The 22,810-nt window shown below is 47.9% G+C and overlaps 1 protein-coding gene across 1 annotated transcript in view; it reads right to left on the bottom strand.

The window, feature by feature from the left end:
* Nucleotides 1-660: 660 nt before the first annotated feature.
* The window catches only part of RHPN2 (rhophilin Rho GTPase binding protein 2), a 79,942-nt gene continuing 57,792 nt past the window's right edge, over nucleotides 661-22,810 (bottom strand). Inside the window, exons 8-15 of the mRNA XM_003937316.4 lie at nucleotides 21,460-21,647; nucleotides 20,896-21,052; nucleotides 17,416-17,535; nucleotides 14,726-14,920; nucleotides 12,675-12,751; nucleotides 10,596-10,742; nucleotides 9,600-9,755; nucleotides 661-2,931 (exon numbers count right to left, since the gene is read on the bottom strand). Of these exons, the coding sequence (XP_003937365.1) occupies nucleotides 2,671-2,931; nucleotides 9,600-9,755; nucleotides 10,596-10,742; nucleotides 12,675-12,751; nucleotides 14,726-14,920; nucleotides 17,416-17,535; nucleotides 20,896-21,052; nucleotides 21,460-21,647 (1,301 nt within the window). The 3' untranslated portion in view covers nucleotides 661-2,670. The remainder of the gene's footprint in view (nucleotides 2,932-9,599; nucleotides 9,756-10,595; nucleotides 10,743-12,674; nucleotides 12,752-14,725; nucleotides 14,921-17,415; nucleotides 17,536-20,895; nucleotides 21,053-21,459; nucleotides 21,648-22,810) is intronic.

Here is a 22,810-nt window from a genome sequence, read left to right as displayed (position 1 = left end):
CAGGAGAATCGCCTGAACCCAGGAGGTGGAGGTTGTGGTGAGCCGAGATCGCACCATTGCACTCCAGCCTGGGTAACAAGAGTGAAACTCCGTCTCAAAAAAAAGAGAAGTTAGCCAAGAGTAGTGGCACGCGCTTGCAGTCCCAGCTACTTGAGAGGCTGAGGCAGGAGAATCACTTGAACCTGGGATGTGGAGGTTGCAGTGAGCCGAGACCACTCCGTTGCACTCCAGCCGGGGTGACAAAGTAATACTCTGTCTCAAAAAAAAAAAAAAAAAAAAAGGCCAGGCACAGTGGCTCACGCCTGTAATCCCAGCACTTTGGGAGGCCGAGGCGGGTGGATCATGAGGTCGAGAGATCGAGACCATCCTGGTCAGCATGGTGAAACCCCGTCTCTACTAAAAATACAAAAATTAGCTGGGCATGGTGGTGCGTGCCTGTAATCCCAGCTACTCAGGAGGCTGAGGCAGGAGAATTGCCTGAACCCAGGAGGCGGAGGGTGCGGTGAGCCGAGATTGCGCCATTGCACTCCAGCCTGGGTAACAAGAGCGAAATTCTGTCTCAAAAAAAAAAAAAAAGAAAAGTGCATTAGGAGGAGAAACCGTTTGAAAACCGTTTGAAAGAGGAGGGAATGAAAGTGAAATAAAAGTAAAAGGAAATACTCAGATAAATGAATATGTTTATTTAAATATTTATACAAACATGGCCCTAAGAGCAGCAGATACACTTTCCCAAAGATGGTTGCTTCCTTTAAGATATTGCACAACAGAAAATAGTTATCCTTAAAATTAGACTATATATTTTAGCTATGTAATGTGTACTATGTCAACAGTGAACCTTATTAGATTCACGGTGTCATCCAACTCATAGCAAGATAAAAATCGGCAGGAATGTTATTTTACAAAGTAAAATAGGGCTGGGGGCGGTGGCTCACACCTGTAATCCCAACACTTTGGGAGGCTGAGGCGGGTGGATCACCTGAGGTTGGGAGTTCGAGACCAGCCTGACCAATATGGAGAAACCCTGTCTCTACTAAAAATACAAAATTAGCCAGAAGTGGTGGTGCATGCCTGTAATCCCAGCAACTTGGGAGGCTGAGGCAGGAGAATCACTTGAACCTGGGAGGCGGAAGTTGCAGTGAACCAAGATCTTGCCATTGCACTCCAGACTGAGCAACAAGAGCAAAACTCTGTCTCAGAAAAACAAAACAAACAAACAAAAAAGTAAAATAGAGCACTGGGCATAGTGGCTCATGCCCGTAATCCCAGCACTTTGGGAGGCTGAGGTGGGTAGATCATTTGAGGTCAGGAGTTTGAGACCAGCCTGGCCAACATGGTGAAACCCCGCCTCTACTAAAAATATAAAAATTAGCCAGACATGGTGGCGGGCACCTGCAGTCCCAGTGACTCAGGAAGCTAAGGTAGGAGAATCACTTGATCCCAAGGGGTGGAGGTTGCAGTGAGCCAAAATCACGCCACTGCACTCTAGCCTGGGCAACGGAGCACGACTCGTCTCAAAAACAAAAACCAAAAAAGTCAAATAGAACTTTAAACTTGAATCATTTATATCTTTACCTTGTAAAATATAAAACTACTTTTTCACCCAAGACTTAAAATATCTAATTATGTACCTTCTACTTTAAAAATGAAAAATGTTTTGAGTATCAAACAGTATATGATCTACCTTGTAGATAGCATCTTCATCTAACACTGCCACTGTGTTAGCGATTCTTAACTGACCTCAAACTAGAAGGAAAGCTGCTCCTAGGTTGTTTTTATGTAATAAGTCAAGACAAATTTGGCACTAGACTTTTTCTAGAAATAGCATTCATATTACATTGATATAATAGTAACATCTTAGGCTGGGCGTGGTAGCTTATGCCTGTATTCCCAGCACTTTGGGAGGCCAAGGCGGGCAGATCACGAGGTCAGGAGATTGAGACCATCCTGGCCAACATAGTGAAACGCTGTCTCTACTGAAAATACAAAAAATTAGCCAGGTGTGGTGGCACGTGCCTGTAGTCCTAGCTACTCAGGAGGCTGAGGCAGGAGAATTGCTTGAACCTGGGAGGCGGAGGTTGCAGTGAGCTGAGATAGCGCCATTGCACTCCAGCCTGGGTGACAAAGCAAGACTCTGTCTCAAAAAAAAAAAAAAAAAAAAGTAACATCTTGTTTTAGGTTAATGAATTCCTATTAGGAAGCAGCACTTTGGAACAATTTTTAGTGACACAAATTCAATTCTATCATTATAGTCCTTTGACCTGCCTTAATTCCAGGGTCATCTGAATTCTAGTTTAAGGAATGATTATTAGCCAAACCTAGAAACAACTAAAAATTGTACTAATATAGGTAACCCCAATTTAACTCTAACAGTGACAAAAGTCATAACTATCACCATTAAAAATAGCCGTATTTCATATCGACACTAGTCTATTTACAATATATAATAAATAACTTGCAGCAGTATAGTGACGTGTCTCAAAAAAGTTATTTTTTCAAAAATGCCTAGAGGTTTCTTGTAACTTTCCTTCATAAAAACACATCGAATGAGAGTTTATACTATGAGAAAAACAGGATTTGAGAACAGAGAGATAATTTCCATTATGGCACAAACGTTTAAGGCTGAGTCAGCACCGGAAATGTTCGGGGCCCAAACGTGTCTGTTTCCTCACATTAGTACAGAGAACTGTCTGAGTTGAGAAGGCTGAAGGGGGAGGGCAGCTTCTTCTTGATCTGAGGCCGGGCAACCCCAACTGACGGAAGGCACAAGGTGCTGGCTGACTTCTGTCTGTTCTTGTTGGTGCCCCAGCTCAGGAAGGAAAGCTTCTTGGAGATCTTCTTGGTTTTATCCGTTTTGTCGTCATCCTCAATGGCTAAACAGATCATGGAGTAAGTTTTCTGCATTCCCACGGAGTATGTGGCGCACTTATTATGCTGCGTGTAGAAAAGGAAGAAAAAGAGTGTCAGGCATCATCAAGATAGCTGATAAAATCTACGAAGTTCAGCCGGGTGCAGTGGCACACGCTTGTAATCCCAGCACTTTGGGAGGCCGAGGTGAGTGGATCACTTGAGGTCAGGAGTTAGAGACCAGCCTGGCCAACATGGTGAAACTCCGTCTCTCCTAAAATACAAAAGTTAACCACGGGTGGTAGTGCACGCCTGTAGTCCCAGCTGCTTGGGAGGCTGAGGCACGAGAATCACTTGAACCCCGGAGGTGGAGGTTGCAGTAAGCTGAGATCGCACCACTGCACTCCAGCCTGGGCGACAGAGCGGGACTCCAGAAAATAAATAAAATTAAACAGATACAATTCTGAAACTCAGATGACCAATGCTTGTATAGAATTAGGTTCTTAAAACAAGGACAAACTTTTTTTTCTTTTTTGAGACAGGGTCTTGCTATGTTGCCCAGGCCAATCTTGAGCTCCTGGGCTCAAGTGATCTTCCTGCCTTGGTCTCCTGAGTAGCTAGGGCTCCAGGCGTGCGCCACCAGGTCCAACAAGGATAATTTTTAAGTACTATACTCAATAGTAATAATTCAAGCTGAGGAGCCACAACTCACATTTTAAGGTTCTTATATTTTAATAATACAATGGTCATGAATATGAAAATACAGGGTGGGGCGCGGTGGCTCATGCCTATAGTCCCAGCTACTTGGGAGGCGGCTTAGAGGGGAGGATTGCTTGAGCCCAGGAGGTTGAGGCTATAGTGAGTTGTGATTGTGCTACAGCACTCTAGCCTGAGCGACAGAGACCTCTGTTTCTTTTTTTTTTGAGACGGAGTTTTGCTCTTGTTATCCAAGCTGGAGTGCAATGGCGCGATCTCGGCTCACCGCAACCTCCGCCTCCTGGGTTCAGGCAATTCTCCTGCCTCAGCCTCCTGAGTAGCTGGGATTACAGGCACGGGCCACCATGCCCAGCTAATTTTTTGTATTTTTATTAGAGACGGGGTTTCACCATGTTGACCAGGATGGTCTCGAAGACCTCTGTTTCAAAAGAAAAGAGAAAAGAAGGGAAGAGGGGAATGGAGGGAAGGAAAAAGAAAGAAAATGCAGTGAGCAATAGGTGTCCCTGTCATCGTTATGATCATTATGCAACCCCTGCCACCATCCATCTCTAAAACGTTTTCATCTTCCTCAGCTGAAACTTTGTACCATGAAACACTCTCTACCGTTAACCTTCAAAGAATCATGTAGTATTCAAACTAGAAATCGAAGGAAACTTATCTTCTGAAGACTTCCACATGGTTATTGCCAGCTTCCAAGGTTTGCCTAACATTGAGATTGTTTTGTTCGCCATGTTTATTAATCAACTACTATGTTCTGGCACTAAAATTACCCATACAATCTATCTCTGGAGTGGTTGAGAATATTGGTCCTAATATAAATCCTAAGAGGGGCCGGGCGTGGTGGCTCACTCCTGTAATCCTAGCACTTTGGGAGCCCGAGGTGGGTGGATTGCCTGAGGTTAGAAGTCTGAGACCATCCTGGCCAACATGGTGAAACTCCATCTCTACTAAAAATACAAAAATTAGCTGGGCATGGTGGTGGGCGCCTGTAATTCCAGCTACTCGGGAGGCTGAGGCAGGAGAATCGCTTGAATCCAGGAGGCGGAGGTCGTAGTGAGGTGAGATTGCGCCACTGAAATCTCACAGCCTGGGATTCAGTGAGATTCCATCGCAAAAAATAAATAGATAAATAAGAGTTATGCAGCAATCAAGTAGCGATACTTCGAGCCCCTGAGGATGAAGACAGCTCCTCCTTTTCTAGAAGACTGACCACTAATCCCACCATGTTTTACGGAGAACACATAATGTTATTTAAAACAATAATAAAAATGATCCTGGAGACAGATGTGAGGTCTGCAAGCATTTCCCAACTCTCAGCTGGTCAGAGTCCATTGTATATCAGAACCACTGCCTTATAAATACCCTCAGGTCTCTTCCGCCCGACCCCAGCAATGCCAGCTAGCTCATCTCCACCCTCTGCCTCCCGCAGGGCCTATATCTGAAATGTCCATTGCTGAAGGACATTCACCAAGGCTTCCCTTGGAATTCTAACCCGACCCCAAACCTCTAATAGGCACCCATTTCCTGGCACTCCTGTGTGTCCCTAGTAATTTCATTCCCTTTTCTCCTATATACTTGTTTCTTTTCTTACCTTCTCTCTCCTTCTGAAGCCACTCACACACCGTCCTAAAATCCCCGCTGTATACTTCATGGCATCTGTCCCCAAAGACCAAGCCCTTCTATGTGCCTGGATCCCATTCCCTCTATCCTTCAGGCAGCCCTGCCTCCCAGACCTCTACACACATGCACATGCGTGCATGCACACACACACAGACACACACAAACTCTCTTTCTCTCTCTCTCTCTCTCTCTCTCTCTCTCTCTCTCTCTCTCTTTTTCTCACTCCCGCAATGCATACCGCCACTTTCTTTGAAAAGCCCTGCTTAGGCTGGGCACAGTGGCTCAAGCCTGTAATCCCAGCACTTTGAGAGGCCAAGGCAGGTGGATCACAAGATCAGGAATTCGAGACCAGCCTGACCAATGTGGTGAAACCCCATCTCTACTAAAAATACAAAAATTAGTCGAGCATGGGGACGCGTGCCTCTAATCCCAGCTACTCAGGAGGCTGAGGCAGGAGAATCACTTAAACCCAGGAGGCAGAGGTTGCAGTGAGCTGAGATCGTGCCACTGCACTCCAGCTTGGGCGACAGGGTGAGACTCTCAAAAAAAAAAATTGAAATATAATTCATATATATGCATAAAATTTACCATTTCAATACACTTCTGTGGCTTTTATTTATTATTTTTATTTTTGAGACAGGCTTTTGCTCTGACACCCAGGCTAGAGTGCAGCGGTACAATCATAGCTCACTGCAGCCTGAACCTCCCTGGGCTCAAGCAATCCTCCTGCCTCAGCCTCCTGAGTAGCTGGGACTACAGGCGTGTGCCAGCATGCCTGGCTAATTTATTTTATTTTTTGCAGAGACAAGTTCTCACCATGTTGCCCAGGATGGTCTCGAACTCCTGGGCTCAAGCAAACATCCTGCCTCAGCTTCCCAAAGTGCTGGAATTACAGGTGTGAGCCACCGTGCCTGGACATCAAAGATTTTTAGTATATTCACAAAGTTGGATGACCATCACTACTACCTAACTTCAGAATATTTCCAGCCCCCTAAAAAGAAACCTCTACCTTGTACCTTTCAGCAGTTCTTCCCCGCTCCCGTTGCCCAGCCCTAGCACCAATCTCCTTTCTGTCTCTGGATTTGCCTGTGCTGAGTATTTCACATCCATGGACTCACAGAATCCAATGGCTCGCTGGCCCTCTCTCCACTGACTGCTGTTGCCACCTCTTCACCGAAGTGTCTTTCTTTCCTACTGCCAAATGCAGTCGGCATGGCTGAGCCGCCCTCGTTCTTCACCTCTCAGCTGCATTCAGTGCAATCCATCACTCTCACTGCAAAGCTTTCTCCTCTAATTTGAGAAGCTCCTTTCCTCCCACCTCTCTGATCGCGCCACTGCACTCCAGCTTGGGCGACAGAGTGAGACTCTCTCTCTCAAGAAAAAAAAAAAATTGAAATATAATTCATATACATGCATAAAATTTACCATTTCAATACACTTCTATGACTTTTATTTATTATTTTTATTTTTGAGACAGGCTTTTGCTCTGACACCCAGTCTAGAGTGCAGCGGTACAGTCATAGCTCACTGCAGCCTCAACCTCCCTGGGCTCAAGCAATCCTCCTGCCTCAGCCTCCTGAGTAGCTGGGACTACAGGCGTAGTCCATTTCCTTTGCGCCTGCTTCTCTTCCACTCACCTCTAAATGTTTAGCCTCAGCCCTTGCCCCCATGCAGAGAACTGCATTTTGTCTCACAGCTTTAAATATCGTCCTTGTGCAATGATTCTCAAATATTTATTTCTAGCTGACCTCTTCCTCGAACTGAAGACTTCACATCCCATCTCCTCCTCTATGTTTACGTCTGACCGCTAACAGCATCTGAAACATTCATAACATGACTCGTTTTCTCTCTCCTCCACCTCCATCACACCCCTGTCACCCATCGTTATGAAAAATAACCAGGCCAGGCGCGGTGGCTCATGCCTGTAATCCCAACACTTTGGGAGGCAGAGGCGGGAGGATTGCTCAAGGCCAGGAGTGTGAGGCCAACCTTAGCAATATATCAAGGCCTCATCTCTACCAAAAAAGAAATTTACAATAAGTAGAGGAACAAATTAGCCAGGCATAGTGGTACATACCCGTAGTCCTCAGTACTTAGGAGGCTGAGGCAAAAGGATTGCCTGAGCCCAGGAAGTCAAGGCTACAGTGAGGTATGATTGTACTGCTGTATTCCAGCCCAAGCGACAGAGTGAGACCCTGTCTCAAAAAAATAAAAATAAAAATAAAAAAATAAAGGGCTGGGTGTGGTGGCTCTCACCTGTAATCCCAGCACTTTGGGAGGCTGAGGAAGGAGGTCAGGAGATCGAGACCATCCTGGCCAACATGGTAAAACCCCATCTCTAATAAAATACAAAAATATTAGCCTAGCATGTTGGTGAGCACCTGTAATCCCAGCTACTCGGGAGGCTGAGGCAGGAGAATCACTTGAACCTGGGAGGCAGAGGTTGCAGTGAGCCAAGATTATGCCATTGCACTCCAGCCTGGGCGACAGAGTGAGACTCTGTCTCAAAAAAAAAAAAAAAAAAAAAAAAAAGAAAAGAAATTTAAAGGTAGAAAAATAACCACTACCCCACTACTCACGTGACTGATCAAGCAGAAAACTGAGGCCTCACCTCCCTGTCCACCATCTCCTTTACACAAATCATCCACAAATCCCCCATCAGTTCCACCACCAAACTATGTACCAGGGATGCTCATGTCTCTCCATCTCTATAGCCACCCCCATCACCTCAGCCACTAACATCACCGGCCTGGACAACTGCCATGGCCAGTCTCCAGCAGCAGACGCCCTTCTAAAACAAACATCACACCACGCCAGTCCCCTTCTGAAAAGGCCCAATGGCTTCCAAGCTCCCATCACTGCCACCAAGGCCTCCCTCCCACCTCACTTCCCACGGCTCCCTCCCTTGTCCTGGTGATCTTGCCAAAAGGCCCTCTTTTTGCCTCTCTGGCAGGAGAAGCTTATTCAGCTGCAGGGACTCCGTACCTGTGGGTGCCCCTGCCCAGAAGACCTTTCTCGTCCCTCTGCAACTGGCTGGAACCTCCTCGTCACTCTCGTGTCTGTTCCAGCTCTGCCTAGATAGAGCCTCACCCCTCCCCAGTCATTCCACCGCCGTCACAGGTCTTTTTTCTTTTACAGCACTTATCAAAATCCCGACCATTTATTTGCTGACCTACTGCCAGCTTCGTGGAGGCAGGGACCTTATCTGTGTAATGTAAGCTGGAGCTCTGACACCTAAGAGAGGGTCTGGCACTCGGCTGATCCTCAATCAATATTTGTTGAATGAATAAATGAATGCCGTTACTGACGGAAGGTTGAAGGTACGTCATTAAGTGTGGCAAAGTGCAGAGGAGAACGTCATTAAGTGTGGCATGAATCCTCACGCTTGGGGAAAATTTTTGGTTATTTTGGAGACAGAGTCTCACTTTTGCCCAGCCTGGAGTGCAATGGTGTGATCTTTGCTCACTGCAACCTCCGCCTCCCAGGTTCAAGAGATTCTCCTGCCTCAGCTTCCCGAGTCGCTAGGATTACAGGCGTGCAGCATCACGCCCAGGTAATTTTTTATACTTTCAGTAGAGACGGGGTTTTGCCTTGTTAGCCAGGCTGGTCTCAAACTCCTGGGCTCAAGTAATCCCCCCACCTCATCTTCCTAAAGTACTGGGATGACAGGCATGAGCACCATGCCCGGCCTTCCTTGGGGAAAATTAAAGGCAATACCTGTGCAGGTGAACTTGAAGAGACTCCAATGCTTCCCAAATCTCCCAGAACATGGCTGATACTGTCTCTGGGGCATAGAGAGGGACTTTCACAGGTCATCTTAAGCTCTTCTGAATTACTGGAATTTTTTTTTTTTTTTTACCTTAAGTATGTATTACTTTTGTAATTAAACAATTTGATCAACAAAATACATCAGTTGATTATTTTATCTACAGGTTATTTTTAAAAGTTTGCTAGCCAGGTGCTGTGGCTCATGCCTGTAATCCCAGCACCTTGGGAGGCGAAGGTGGAAGAATGGTTTGAGCCCAGGAGTTCGAGACCAGCCTGGGTAATAGCAAGAACCTGTCTGTATAAAAAATAAAGAATTAGCTAGGGGTGATGGTGGGTGCCTGTAATTCCAACTACTCATGAGGCTGAGGTGGAAGGATCACTTGAACCCAGGAGATAGAGGCTGCAGTGAGTCATGATCACACCACAGCAAACCAGCTTTCCCTGTCTTTGGAAAAAAAAAAAAAAGTTTGCCAATTTTCTCTTTGACCCAAGGTGAGCACATTCCAGTGATTACAAGCTTAGGAGTCCAGTCGTTTGTACCATGTTACACAGGCAGGAGAAAGAGGGCCTGGTAAACACCTCTGGGGCTGAACTCACGTAGATTTCACTCCATACCACTACTGACTGCCCAGGGAGGTATCAGCGCTCACCATGGATGATGTGGAGTCCAGGAGGCTCACGACTTTCATCTCAATCTTGTCCTCACCAAAGCTCTTCAGTAGCTTCATAACCTCGCTCACCGTCAGCCACTTACAATCCACAAGTTGGATGGAGACAATATAGTCTCCTTCCCGGGCTCCTGCCACCTGCAAAAGTATTGTTGAAAATAAGTCAATGTTTAGTTCCTCAAATCCTTCAATCAGTCCCCATTCACAAAATAGGTAAATTTGCATCAAGAAAGCAAAAATTCACTTTGGGTGGCCAAGATGGGGGGAGGTGGGGGGGGGGCAGATCACTTGAGGTCAGGAGTTCGAAACCAGCCTGGCCAACATGATGAATCCCATCTCTACTAAAAATACAAAAATTAGCTCAGTGTGGTGGTGGGCACCTGTAATCCCAGCTACTTGGGAGGTGCAGGCAGGAGAATTGCTTGAACCTGGGAGGCAGACACTACAGTGAGCCGAGATCATACCACTGCACTCCAGCCTGGGTGCAAAAAAAAAAAAAAAAGGGCAAAAATTGGCCAGGTACAGTGGCTCACACCTGTAATCCTAGCACTCTGGGAGGCCGAGGCAGATGGATTACTTGAGGCCAGGAGTTTGAGACCAGTCTGGTCAACATGGCAAAACTCTGTCTCTATTTAAAAATACAAAAAATTAGCTGAGCATGGTGGCACGTGCCTACAATCCCAGCTGCTCAGGAGGCTGAGACAGGAGAATTACTTTAACCCGGGAGGCAGAGGCTGCAGTGAGCCCCAAGATAGCACCATGGCATGACAGTGACTCACTGCAGCCTCCACCTTCCAACGTCTCAAAAAAAAAAAAAAAAAAAAAAAAGACAGCAAAAATCAATCCTTTCCGTTTTGGGAATGTAGCACTCATGAGGCCTTTCACATAAAGTCAGGCCTTTGACATGGGTGAACCCACCCTAAATTCAATCACCCAGATATCTGTGTTTGCTCTCGACCCAGAAAAGCACGTGCTTACCGCAGCAGAGCAGTAAGGATCCAGGAAGTGCACCTGAACGGGGGCGTTCCCTCTCAAGGTGAACCCCAAGTCCCCTTCTTCTGCAGTGAAGTGGATGCTTCGAGGAGGCGACCACCGCTTATTAGCCGAAAACACAGATAAGGGGCCCTTTGGAAGACAGCATCGTTAGGTGTAGGATTTGAAGGCTGGATCAGACACTTGAAACCTAGAGGGAATTTTGCCTGCTGTCCTTGAAGATCTCATTTGGCCTTGGTCAGGGACAAATGACACATCTGGGTAAGACATGCTACAGCGGTCATGCAACAACAGGGAATGCCATCTTCTCAAACATAACCAATATATTTTAAATAAAATTAACTTTTTTATTTTTTGAGACGCTGTCTCACTCTGTCACCCAGGCTGGAGTGCAGTGGCATGATCTCAGCTCACTGCAGCCTCTACCTTCCAGGTTCAAGCAATTATCCTGCCTCAGCTTCCCAACTAGCTGGAATTACAGGTGCGAACCTGTTATTTTTGTATTTTTAGCAGAGATGGGGTTTCACCATGTTGGCAAGGCTAGTCTCAAACTCCTGATCTCAGGTGATCCACCCACCTCAGCCTCCCAAAGTGCTGGGATTATAGGCATGAGCCACCACACCTGGCCAAAATTATCTTAAATAAAATCTCTAATATAAAAAATTTAACGCCAAGCATATCATGCCTGTAATCCTAAGCACTTTGGGTGGCCAATGCAGAAAGATCGCTTGAGGCCAGGGGTTTGAGACCAGCCTGGGCAACATAGCGAGACCCATTCTCTACTAAAAAATTAAAAAATTAGCCAGGCATGGTGGCGCATGCCTATAGTTCCATCTACTCAGGCTGCTGAGGCAGGAGGACTTCTTGAGCCTAGAAGGTTGAGGCTGCAGTGAGCTATGAACCTGCCACTGTACTCCAGCCTGGGTGACAGAGTGAGACTATGTCTCTAAAAAAATTTAAAAATATAAAAAAAATTTTAAATCAACACTACCTAAAATTTATTTCTAAGATATGCTATAGTGCCAGGCACAGTGGCTCTGGCCTGTAATCCCAGGACTTCGGGAGGCTGAGGTGGGCAGATCACTGGAGGCCAGGAGTTTAAGACCAGCCTGGCCAACAGGGTGAAACCTCATCTCTACTAAAAATACAAAATTAGCTGACTGTAGTAGCGCATGCCTGTAATCCCAGCTACTTGGGATGCTAAAGCTGGAGAATCACTTGAACCTGCAAGGTGGAGGCTGCAGTGAGCCGAGATCGTGCCACTGCACTCCCGCTTGGGCAACAGAGCAAGACTCTGTCTCAAAAAATAAAAAAATAAATATAAACGAATAAAATGAAATATGCAATGGTCTGAATGTTTGTACCCTCTCAAAATCTGTATATTGAAACCTCATCATCAATGTAATTATTAGGAAGTGGGGCCCCTTGAGAGGTGATTCAGTCTTGGGGCAGAAACCTCAAGAATGGGATACACGTGGCTGGGCGCGGTGGCTCACACCTGTAATCCCAGCACTTTGAGAGGTGAGGCAGGTGGATCACCTGAGGTTGGGAGTTCAAGACCAGCCTGACCAACATGGAGAAACCCCATCTCTACTAAAAAGATAAAATTAGCCAGGCACAGTGGTGCATGCCTGTAATCTCAGCTATTCCGGAGGCTGAGGCAGGAGAATTGCTTGAACCTGGGAGGCAGAGGAGACTGCACCATTGCGCTCCAGCCTGGGCAACATAAGCGAAACTTCGTCTCAAAAAAAAACCTGAAGAATTGGATACATGCTTTTAAAACAGGCCCAAGGGAACTCATCCGCCTTTTCTGCCGTGAGGACACAGACACAGGTAGAAGGCCCCACCTATAAACCAGAACATGAGCCTTCACTGGATACCGAATCTGCCCATGCCTTGGTCTTGGACTTCCCAGCCTCCAGAACTGTGAGAAGTATATTTCTGCTATTCAAAGCCACCCAGTTCAAGGCATTTTGTTATAGCAGCCCACTTGGACTAAGACACCACTCGCCAAATTGAAGAGCTGTCCTTTTAGGTCATTTATGTAAAGAGCATTCAACATACCAGCTTCTGGAAGAAGTCCGTGATTGTCAGCTTGGAGAACTGGGGCAATATAATTTCAACCTCTTGCTCAGTTTTAGCTAGAAAATAACATTATAAATGGGAGGATAAATGTTTCTGTAATTGAAAAGGATCCTTAAAGGCTGGTGTTGTGGCTCACACCTGTAATCACAGCACTTTCGGTGGCTGAGGCAGCTGGATCACTTGAGGCCAGAAGCTCAAGACCAGCCTGGCCAATATGGTGAAACCCCGTCTCTACTAAAAATACAAAAAAGTAGCCAGGTGTGGTGGCAGATGCCTGTAATCCCAGCAATTCGGGAGGCTGAGGCAGAAGAAATAGCTTGAACCCAGTGGCAGAGGCTGCAGTGAGCTGAAGTCATGCACTGCACTCCAGGCTGGGAGACAGAGTAAGACCCCGTCTCAAAAAAAAAAAGTGATCCCTTGGGAAGGAGACGGTACGGTGCTGTCTCTTAGTCACAGTTCCTTCCCCTCAGGTTTAGACAGTAGTTCAAGAAGATGGAACACAGCTTAACCCCCGACCCCGGGTGAACTCTACCTTCCATTTGGGTACCTCCTGTGAGCCACAGGAGGTATAACTCATTCCTAAGCTGGGACCAAGGAGAGATAACCAGACATGTCCCCCACCTTCCCGATACCTCAAGGGCTTAGTAGGCTTCTTTGGCATTCATAAAACCCTATGAGGAGGCCAGGCATGTGGCTCACACTTATAATCCCAGCTTTGAGAGGCCAAGGTGGGTGGATCACCTAAAGTCAGACGTTTGAGAACTGCCTGGCCAACATGATGAAACCCCGTCTCTACTAAAAATATAAACATTAGCCGGGCATGGTGGTACGTGCCTATAGTCCCAGCTACTCGAGATGCTGAGGCTTGAACCCAGGAGGTGGAGGTTGCAGTGAGCCAAGATCACACCATTGCACTCCAGCGCCTAGGTGACAAAATCGAAACAACTTCTCAAAAAAAGAAAAAAAAAAAAAAAAAAAAAAAACCCTACTGAGAAGTCATCTATGTTTCAGGTGTTCAGGAGCTGTTATGGAAGCTTCATGCCTCACAGGACACAGTTCTGAGATACTGTGCTGTCTGTTTTCATCATCATTATTTTGAGACAGGGTGTCGCTCTCTCACCCAAGCTGGAGTGCAGTGGTACAATCACAGCTCTGTTGCAGCTTGACCTCCTGAGCTCAAGTGATCCTCCTGCCTCAGCCTCCTGAGTAGCTGGGACTATAGGTGCATGCCACCAGAACCTGGCTAATTTTTTTAAAAAATGTTTTGTAGAGATGGGGTCTCACTATGTTGCCCAGGCTGGTCTCAAACTCCTGAGCTCAAGTGATCCTCCTGCCTCAGCCTCCTAATGTGCTGGGATTACAGGTTTGAGCCACCGTGCTCAAACTTTTCATTATTAATGTGTGATATGAGGATTTCCTAGTGAAAAGGAGTTTTGCCAAATCATGACCACTGACAGCTCCACATCCCCACCAGCATCTTCACAGCAGGCTTGGACTACCCTTAACATAAGTCTGGTCAGTTTCTAACAAAGGATCCCAAGACAGGCTGATCATACGTGAGAACAACTGCATAAAAAGAATATCTAGGCCAGGTGTGGTGGCTCACACCGGTAATCCCAGCACTTTGGGAGGCCAAGTCGGGTGGATCACTTGAGGTCAGGAGTTCAAGACCAGCGTGGCCAACATGGTGAAACCCCATCTCTACTAAAAATACAAAAAATAGCTGGGAGTGGTTGTGGGCACCTGTGATCCCAACTACTCGGGAGCCTGAGGCAGAAGAATCACTTGAACCTCGAAAACAGGTTGCCGTAAGCTGAGATTGCACCACTGCACTCCAGCCTGGGCAACAGAGCAAGACTCCATCTCAAAAAAAAGAGAACTCTAGGGCAGAAGCAGCACCTTGGTCCCTGCCTGTGCAGCCCTCCCAGTGCCCAGCATGCAGCAAGGGCTTGCCTGACCCCCACAGGCCAGGCATGCTCTGTCTGCGGCACAGGCACCCCCACACTGGGCACACAGTCTAGTTTACTTACCAACAACATCGGGGGCCTTGATCAGGTTCAGCAGGTCATCGTCCTCCTGGTGCTGGGCGTACGTGAGCCGAGAGCGTTCCTGAGCCGCAGACAGCACTCTCTGCAGCACCTCGATGCTCCGCAGCTTCTTGCACAGGCTGACCTCCCGCACCGACTCCTCGTGATGCGTCAGGGCTCTGCGCAGGTGGGACTTCCCTTTGGACAGAAGCCAGCACCCACGTGACTTGCGGATCCACCAGGTAGAGCGGGAGGGCTCAAGGGGCAGCCCAAGAGGGTGGATGTTCTCTTTTCTAAAGGATCTGCCTGGATAGCTTGAGACTTTTATTAATATACTATTTTATTTCATTTTATATTTTATATTTAGAGATAGGGTCTCACTCTGTTTCCCATGCTGGAGTACAGTGGAGCAAGCATGGCTTACTGCAGCCTCAAACTGCTGGGCTCACGTGAACCTCCCACCTCAGACACCAGAGTAGCTGGGACCACAGGCATGCACCACCACACTTGGATAATGGTTTCTTTTTCTTTTTCTTTTTTTTTTTTTTTTTTTTTTTTTTTTTGTAGAGACAGGGTCTTGCTGTGTTGCCCAGGCTGGTCTTAAACACCTGGCCTCAAGCAATCCTCCTGCCTCAGCCTCCCAGAGTGCTGGGATGACGGGCATGAACCACCGTGCCCAGTTCCAAGCCTTCCTGAAATGCACATGTAATAAGCTCTCTTGTGTCCATAAGACGTTCACTCAACAAATATTTACCAAATGGGCTGGGTGCTAAAGATAAAGCAGTAAAGAAACAGGCTGTCTCTGGATTCCAGGAGTTTACATGTAGTGGCTGAAGACAGGTAACCAACAAGCAAAGAAGTCTGTAATGGATTGGGTGGTGATGTTATAGAGAAAAACAGAGCAGGGTAGGCAGAGATGGTAAGAGAAGACCAGGAATGGGGTTTTCCTTCCACCAGGCAGCAGGGTAAGAAGTGGCTAGATTTGAGATGCATTTTCTAGGTATAGCCAAAGGGATCTGCTAATCAAATGTAGGGTGAGAAAGTAAGAAAAGAGAAGCTTGCGCCTGGTGGTTCGTGCCTGTAAACCCAGCATTTTGGGAGGCAGAGGCGGGATGACTGCTGGAGGCCAGGAGTTCAAAACCAGCCTGAGCAACATAGTGAGACCAACACAGCATCTCTGCAAAAATTTTTTCACAATATTAGCCAGGTGTGGTGGTGCATGCCCGTAGTGCCAGGTACTCAGGAGGCTGAGGCAGGAGGATCACTGGAAGCCAGGAGTTCGAGGCTCCACTGATCTGTGACTGTACTGCTGCGGTGCAGCATGGGGGTCGGAGCAAGATGCTGTAAAGAAAGCAAATCAAAGAAAAGGAAAGAAGAAAGGAGGGAGGAAGGGTGCATGGGGAGGAGAGAAAGAAAGGAAAGAAGGAAAGAATGAAGGAGAGAAAGGAAAGGGAAAGAAAAGGAAAGTAAGGAACAAGGAGAGGGGAGGGGAGGGGAGGGCCGAGGGGAGAGAGCAAGGACGGGAGGGGAGGGAAGGGGAAATGGAGGGAAGGCGATAGGGAAGCGGAGGGAAGGTGAGGGGAAAGGAGAGGGGAGGGGAGGGGAGGAAGAATGGAAGGGGAGGGGAGGGGGAAGAGGGATGGGGTGAAGGGAAGGAGAGGAAGGATAGGAGGGAGGAGGAAGGGAGGGGAGGAGATGGAAGGGGAGGGGAGGGGAGGAGAAAGGAGAGAAAAGAGGTGGGGAGGAGGGGAAGGGAAGAGGGGGAAGGGGGAGGGGAGGAGAGGAAGGATAGGAGGGAAGAGGCAGGGGAGAGAAGGGGGTAGGGGAAAAGAGAGGGAAGTAGAGGGGAGGAGAAGGGAAAAGAGAGGGAAGCGGAGGGAAGGAGGGAAGAGGAGAGGAAAGAAAAGAAGACTGGAGGCGGGTGGATCACGAGGTCGAGAGATCGAGACCATCCTGGTCAACATGGTGAAACCCTGTCTCTGCTAAAAATACAAAAAATTAGCTGGGCATGGTGGCGTGTGGCTGTAATCCCAGCTACTCAGGAGGCTGAGGCAGGAGAATTGCCTGAACCCAGGAGGCGGAGGTTGCGGTGAGCCGAGATTGCGCCATTGCACTCCAGCCTGGGTAACAAGAGCGAAAACTCCGTCTCAAAAAAAAAAAAAGAAGAAGACTGGAGAGTGAGTCCGAGGTTTCTGGCCTGAGCACCTAGAGGGGTAGGAGCTGCCGTCACTGAGATGGGAAGCCGTTTCTGTGTGAATGGGTGGTGCCAGCCGGGAGGGTTAGGGTGGCGGAGGTCTGGTCTGCACATGGGAAGAGATATTCACACTGAGACATGGCAGAGACCAAACCGGGACACTTCATTACCAGTCACTCGGTGTTCTTGGTAATAAAGCCAGGCATAAGGAAATCGAACATCTCCCTCCCTGTGAGCATGGTACAGGCCCGCCCCATGCACCCCGAGGAGGTGGTCAAAGTCCCGGCTCCACAGTAGGAGACCTGGGTGCTTTGGAAGCCGTGAGAACACGGCCTGGGAAGACCTCTGAGGCTGGGGACTGCGCCTCTTGACTTCCGAACCCAAAGTGGCCACAATGGCTGGGAACACCCCTCTCTCCCAGGACCTCTCTCTGGCTGGCTGTGAGCAGGACCAGGTGGGCACCAAGTGGGACCCATGCCTGGGGCAGGGGAACACGTACCCAGCTGTCGGCGCTGCTGCCCGTTCTTCAGTGTGGCCAAGGGTGTCAGCCCCTCCGGCATGCGGTCGTAGAGCTGGGACAGGCACTTCTCCTGGTGGTCCACGTCTGTGCCTGGCTTCACTGCAAAGAGAACCACAGGTTAAATCCCATCTCGTAGACCTGGCCACAGACCCACGGAGAGATTTCTCTTTCCACCACATCTCCAGCTTCCTCTCTTCTGCAGTTTCACAAGGCATTTGGGATCATGGGTCTCCTTTCTGTCCCCTGGACACACCCCAGGCTGTCCAGCCCCTCAAGCTTATTTTTTTTTTCTTTGAGATAGTCTCACTCTGTCACCCAGGCAGGAGTGCAATGGCACAATCATAGTTCACTGCAGCCTTGAACTCCTGGGCTCAAGTGATCCTCCCACCTCAGCCTCCTGAGTAGCTAGGTCTACAGAAGTGCACCACCACATGCCATTTTTGTAAAGATAGGGTCCTGCTATGTTGCCCAGGCTGGTCTCAAATCCCCGGGTTCAAGCGATCCTCCTGCCTCACCCTCCCAAAGTGCGTGAGCCAACATGCCTGGCTACCCCAAAGCTTTTGCTCACTGGGACCAGCCACACTCCAGAGGTTCATAATTTGACCCTGAGCCCTGACACAATACCTCCTCCGACCCACTCACCACACAGAACCTCCTAGCATAGCCCAGACCCCATCATGCCCAGCCTGGACCCCTGCAGTAGAGCCCCTTCCCGCTTCAACCGCACCTTCCCTGGCGCGTGCGTATCCTGCTCTCAAACCTCACAAAACCACTCTCCACTTCCTCAGCACCCTCAGCCTCTGTTCCTGTGCTCACACTTCACGCCCTCTAGGCTGACCCTTCCCTCCTGTGCAGATGGAAAAAAATCAAACTCAAATGTCACCGCCTCTGAGAAGTCATCCACGACTAAACCATGGAGTCCACCTGCTGCCACATTTGTGTCTCTGCAGCAATCACTGAGGTACTATATAGTATTTCTGTTTCCAGACCTGGTCCCGCCTAATAGACTACACGGCGCTAGGAGTGGCAGCTCACACTTTCAGAGAGCATACAGTATACAAGGCACTATTGAGCTTTGCATACAGGCACTTCATTTCCATGACAGCCTGTGAGGTAGGTTCTTGCCATATGCCCATTTTACAGATGAGAAAATCGAGGCAAAGGACAGCTAAGTTACTTGCCCAAGGTTGTACAGTTCATTCATGGCACAGCTGAAATATGAACCCAAGAAGTATGGCTCCTTGGGTTCATATCTCAGCTAGCTCTGCCATGAATTAAAGACAGAAGAGGCTTTTTTTTTTTTTTTTTTTTTGAGACGAAGTTTCGCTCTTGTTACACAGGCTGGAGTGCAACGGCGCAATCTCGGCTCACCACAACCTCCGCCTCCTGGGTTCAGGCAATTCTCCTGCCTCCGCCTCCTGAGTAGCTGGGATTACAGGCACGCGCCACCATGCCCAGATAATTTTTTGTATTTTTAGTAGAGACGGGGTTTCACCATGTTGACCAGGATGGTCTCGATTTCTTGACCTCGTGATCCACCCGCCTCGGCCTCCCAAAGTGCTGGGATTACAGGCGTGGGCCACCGCGCCCGGCGAGGCTGTCTTTTTAATTCCTCAGGAGGCTGCCTGGATTAGTACTCATGACATCAAAAACCCCTGAGCAGGTGCCTGGGCTCATGCCTGTAATCCCAACACTTTGGGAGGATGAAGTGGCCAGATGAGTTCAGGAATTCAAGACCAGCCTGGCCAACAAGGTGAAACCCCATCTCTACTAAAAATCAAAAAATTAGCTAGGCATGGTATGTGCCTGTAGTCCCAGCTACTCAGGAGGCTGAGGCAGGAGAATTGCGTGAACCCAGAGGTGGAGGTTGCAGTGAGCTGAGATTGCACCATTGCACTCCAGCCTGAGGGACAGAGCGAGACTCCGTCTCAAAAAAAAAAAAAAAAAAAAAGATCCCACTTAAGCTATAGGTAAAAGTCAGTGTCCTTGCCTTGGACTCAACATTTAAACATGTGACTCAGTAAATAAGTAAATATGTAATATTTTCATGCATTTTTTTATTTTTAAAATTTTTTATAGAGAAAAAAGTTTCTCACTATGTTGCCCAGGCTGGTCTCGAACTCCTGGCCTCAAGCCATCCTCCCACCTCAGCCTCCCAAAGTGCTGGCATTACATGTGTCAGCTACCTTGCCTGCCCTAATGCCATTTAAAAATATCAAAATTAATGCAGAAAAGCCCATGATGACTAAAACATGCAAATTTCTTTTTTATCTAAAGTTCCAATATAGCTCAGCACAGATTTTTAGTGATCTCTATCTTTATTTAAAATTTCCACCAGGCATGATGGCTCACATCAGTAATCCCAGCACTTTGGGAGGCCAAGGTGGGACAATTGCTTGAGGCCAGGAGTTTGAAACCAACGTAGCCAACATAGTGGGACTCCATCTCTACAAAAAATTTTTTTTTTTTTTTTTTTTTTTTTTTTTTGAGACAGAGTTTCGTTCTTGTTACCCAGGCTGGAGTGCAATGGCGCGATCTCGGCTCACCACAACCTCCGCCTCCTGGGTTCAGGCAATTCTCCTGCCTCAGCCTCCTGAGTAGCTGGGATTACAGGCACGCACCACCATGCCCAGCTAAAAAAAAATTTTTTTTTTAAATTAACTCGTGTGGTGACATGTGCCTGTAGTCCCAGCTACTCGGGAGGCTGAAGTGGGAGGATTGCTTGAGCCCAGGAGTTCAAGAAGGCAGTGAGCCATGATGATACCACTGTACCCCAGCCCCATCTCTAAAAATAAATAAAATAAAATTCCTATCATCACAGATTTTTTTTTGCATCATTATTATTATTATCATTTTGAGATAATAATCTCACTGTGTCGCCCAGGCTGGAGAGCAGTAGTGCGATCTCTGTTCACTGCTATCTCTACCTCCCCGGCTCAAGCCATTCTGCCTCAGCCTCCTGAGTAGCTAGGATTGCAGGTGTGCGCCATGCCCGGCTAATTTTTGTATTTTTAGTAGAGGCGAGGTTTCACCATGTTGGCCAAGCTGGTCTCGAACTCATTACCTCAAATGCTCCACCTGCCTCTGCCTCCCAAAGTGCTGGGATTACAGGCATGACCACCGTACTCGGCCTGCATTAATTTGGATTCTTTTAAAATATTACCTTAAAATGTTATTTATCTTGATTCCTGCATTTTTGGCATTCCCTTAGATTCTAGATTCCAGGTGAAAACTCTTGCACCCAGGTAGAATTAACTTCCTCCCTTCAAAGGAACTTATAACCCCCATCCCCACCATGGCCTGTGCAGCAGCTGCCTCAGTCATGGGTCATTCCCATCCTCTGCCTTCGGCCTGTGAGCATCTCCAGGGCAGGCAGGTAGCTCTTGCTCAGTTCAGAATCCCCCTGGGGCAGCTGGACCATGACCCCGGCCAAACCCCGGAACCCTCCCCAACCCTTACCCTGGTGGTCGATGAGAAGGATGGCCGTGAAGTAGTGGGCCAGGGCCGCGTAGTGGTGGGCCTTCACGCAGGCCAGGCTGGCCCAGGAGTAGGGAATGTTCTCTTTCACCGGTGCCTGGCTCATGGCTGCGTGCAGCTGCTGGTAGACTTCTCCCACCTAAAACAGAGGGGCACTGGGAAGGGGCAGCCTGGCACAAGGGCCCTCATGAACCCAACTGCAGAGAAAGAGCCCTTTCTTCTTCCCATGCAGCAGCCCCTGCAAGGGGCCACTCCAGAATCTGGGAACAACTCCAAGCAACCCCTTGTTCTGTCATTGTCACAGTTAACAGGGAATCAGGCTGCCGTCATTAGGCTGGTTTTTAGGCTGAGCTGCAGATAGAATCAGTGATCCGTATCTGAAACACCAACACTTGCCAAGAAAACTCAAGCCAGCAGCACTGGCCAGAGCTGGCACACTGCCCAGGTCACAGGCAGGCTCCCATGGGAAGTCCCCACTCCTTCCAGTGCCCCTGCGCTGGCATCTCCTGCCCACTCCTCAGAGTCACAGGAACCAGGAAGTCTTACCTTGGCAGCCTCCTGAGCCACCTTCACCAACATGAAGAACTCATTCCGGATCCCGGGAAGGCTGATTTTCTCAAACACGCTTTCTTGGGCTTGTGCAAGCATCATTTTGACAAGCACACTGAGCATGGCAGGACTCATGTCGTAGCTTGGAGTATGGGTAAATGTCTCTTTCAGGTAGTTTAAAACCCCTAAAAGTGGAAAATGTTTTGCCCATTAGTTCAGGTTCATATTGACTTCACCATGTTGCTGTAGAGGAAGACAGGAGGCTGGGTGCGGTGGCTCATGCCTGCAATCCCAACACTTTTGGAGGCCAGAGTGGGCAGATCACTTGAGGTCAGGAGTTTAAGACCAGCCTCGGCAACGTGGTGACATCCCTCTTCTACAAAAACTACAAAAATTAGCCAGGTGTGGTGGCGTGTGCCTATAGTCTCAGCTCCTTGGGAGGCCGAGGCAGGAGATCACCTGAACCCAGGAGGAGGCAGAGATTGCAGTGAGCCGAGATCTCACCACTGCACTCCAATCTGGGTGACAAAGCAAGACTCCATCTCAAAAAAAAAAAAAAAAAGGAAAGATAGGAGAAAAAATGAGCATCCTAAAACAGCATCCTACAACATATTAAAAAATTGGATTCTCAGTCATATGGTCCAGCAATTCCAGTCCTAGGTATATCCCCAAACAAGAGAAAGTGGAGACTTAACTGATACTGGAACACCCACGTGAATAATGTTCTGAACATTATTCACAAGAGCCGAAAAGTGGAAACAACCCAGACATCCGTGAGCGGATGAATGAATAAACACAACGTGGCCTATCCATACAATGGAATATTTTTCAGCCTTAAACAGCAATGAAACTCTGACACATGCTACAATGTAAACGAGGACATGCTAAGTGAAACAAGCCAGTCGAAAAAGGACCAATATTGTAGGATTCCATTTAGATCAGGTAGCCGGGAGAGTCAAATTCACAGAAACATAACAAAGAATAAAGGTTAGCTGGGGCTGGGAAAGGGGGGCAATGGGAAGTTATTGCTTAACTGAGTACAGAGCCTCGGTCTGGATGATGAAAAAGTTCTGGAGAGAGCTGCACCCAGTGGCTACCACCTGTAATCCCAGCTACAAGGGAGGCCGAGGTGGGAGGATTGCTTGACATTAGGAGTTCAAGACCAGACTGGGCAACATACTAAGATTCCTGTCTCTTAAAAAATAAAAAAAATGTATATTTTTTTAAATTTTTTAATTTTTTTTTTTTTTTTTTGAGACAGAGTTTCACTCTTGTTACCCAGGCCGGAGTGCAATGGCGCAATCTCGGCTTACCGCAACCTCCGCCTCCTGGGTTCAGGCAATTCTCC

The sequence above is a fragment of the Saimiri boliviensis genome, chromosome 14 (assembly GCF_048565385.1).
Source record: "Saimiri boliviensis isolate mSaiBol1 chromosome 14, mSaiBol1.pri, whole genome shotgun sequence".
In the NCBI taxonomy this organism is placed as follows: Eukaryota; Metazoa; Chordata; class Mammalia; order Primates; family Cebidae; genus Saimiri; species Saimiri boliviensis.
This window is presented reverse-complemented; position numbering and strand designations above follow the sequence as displayed.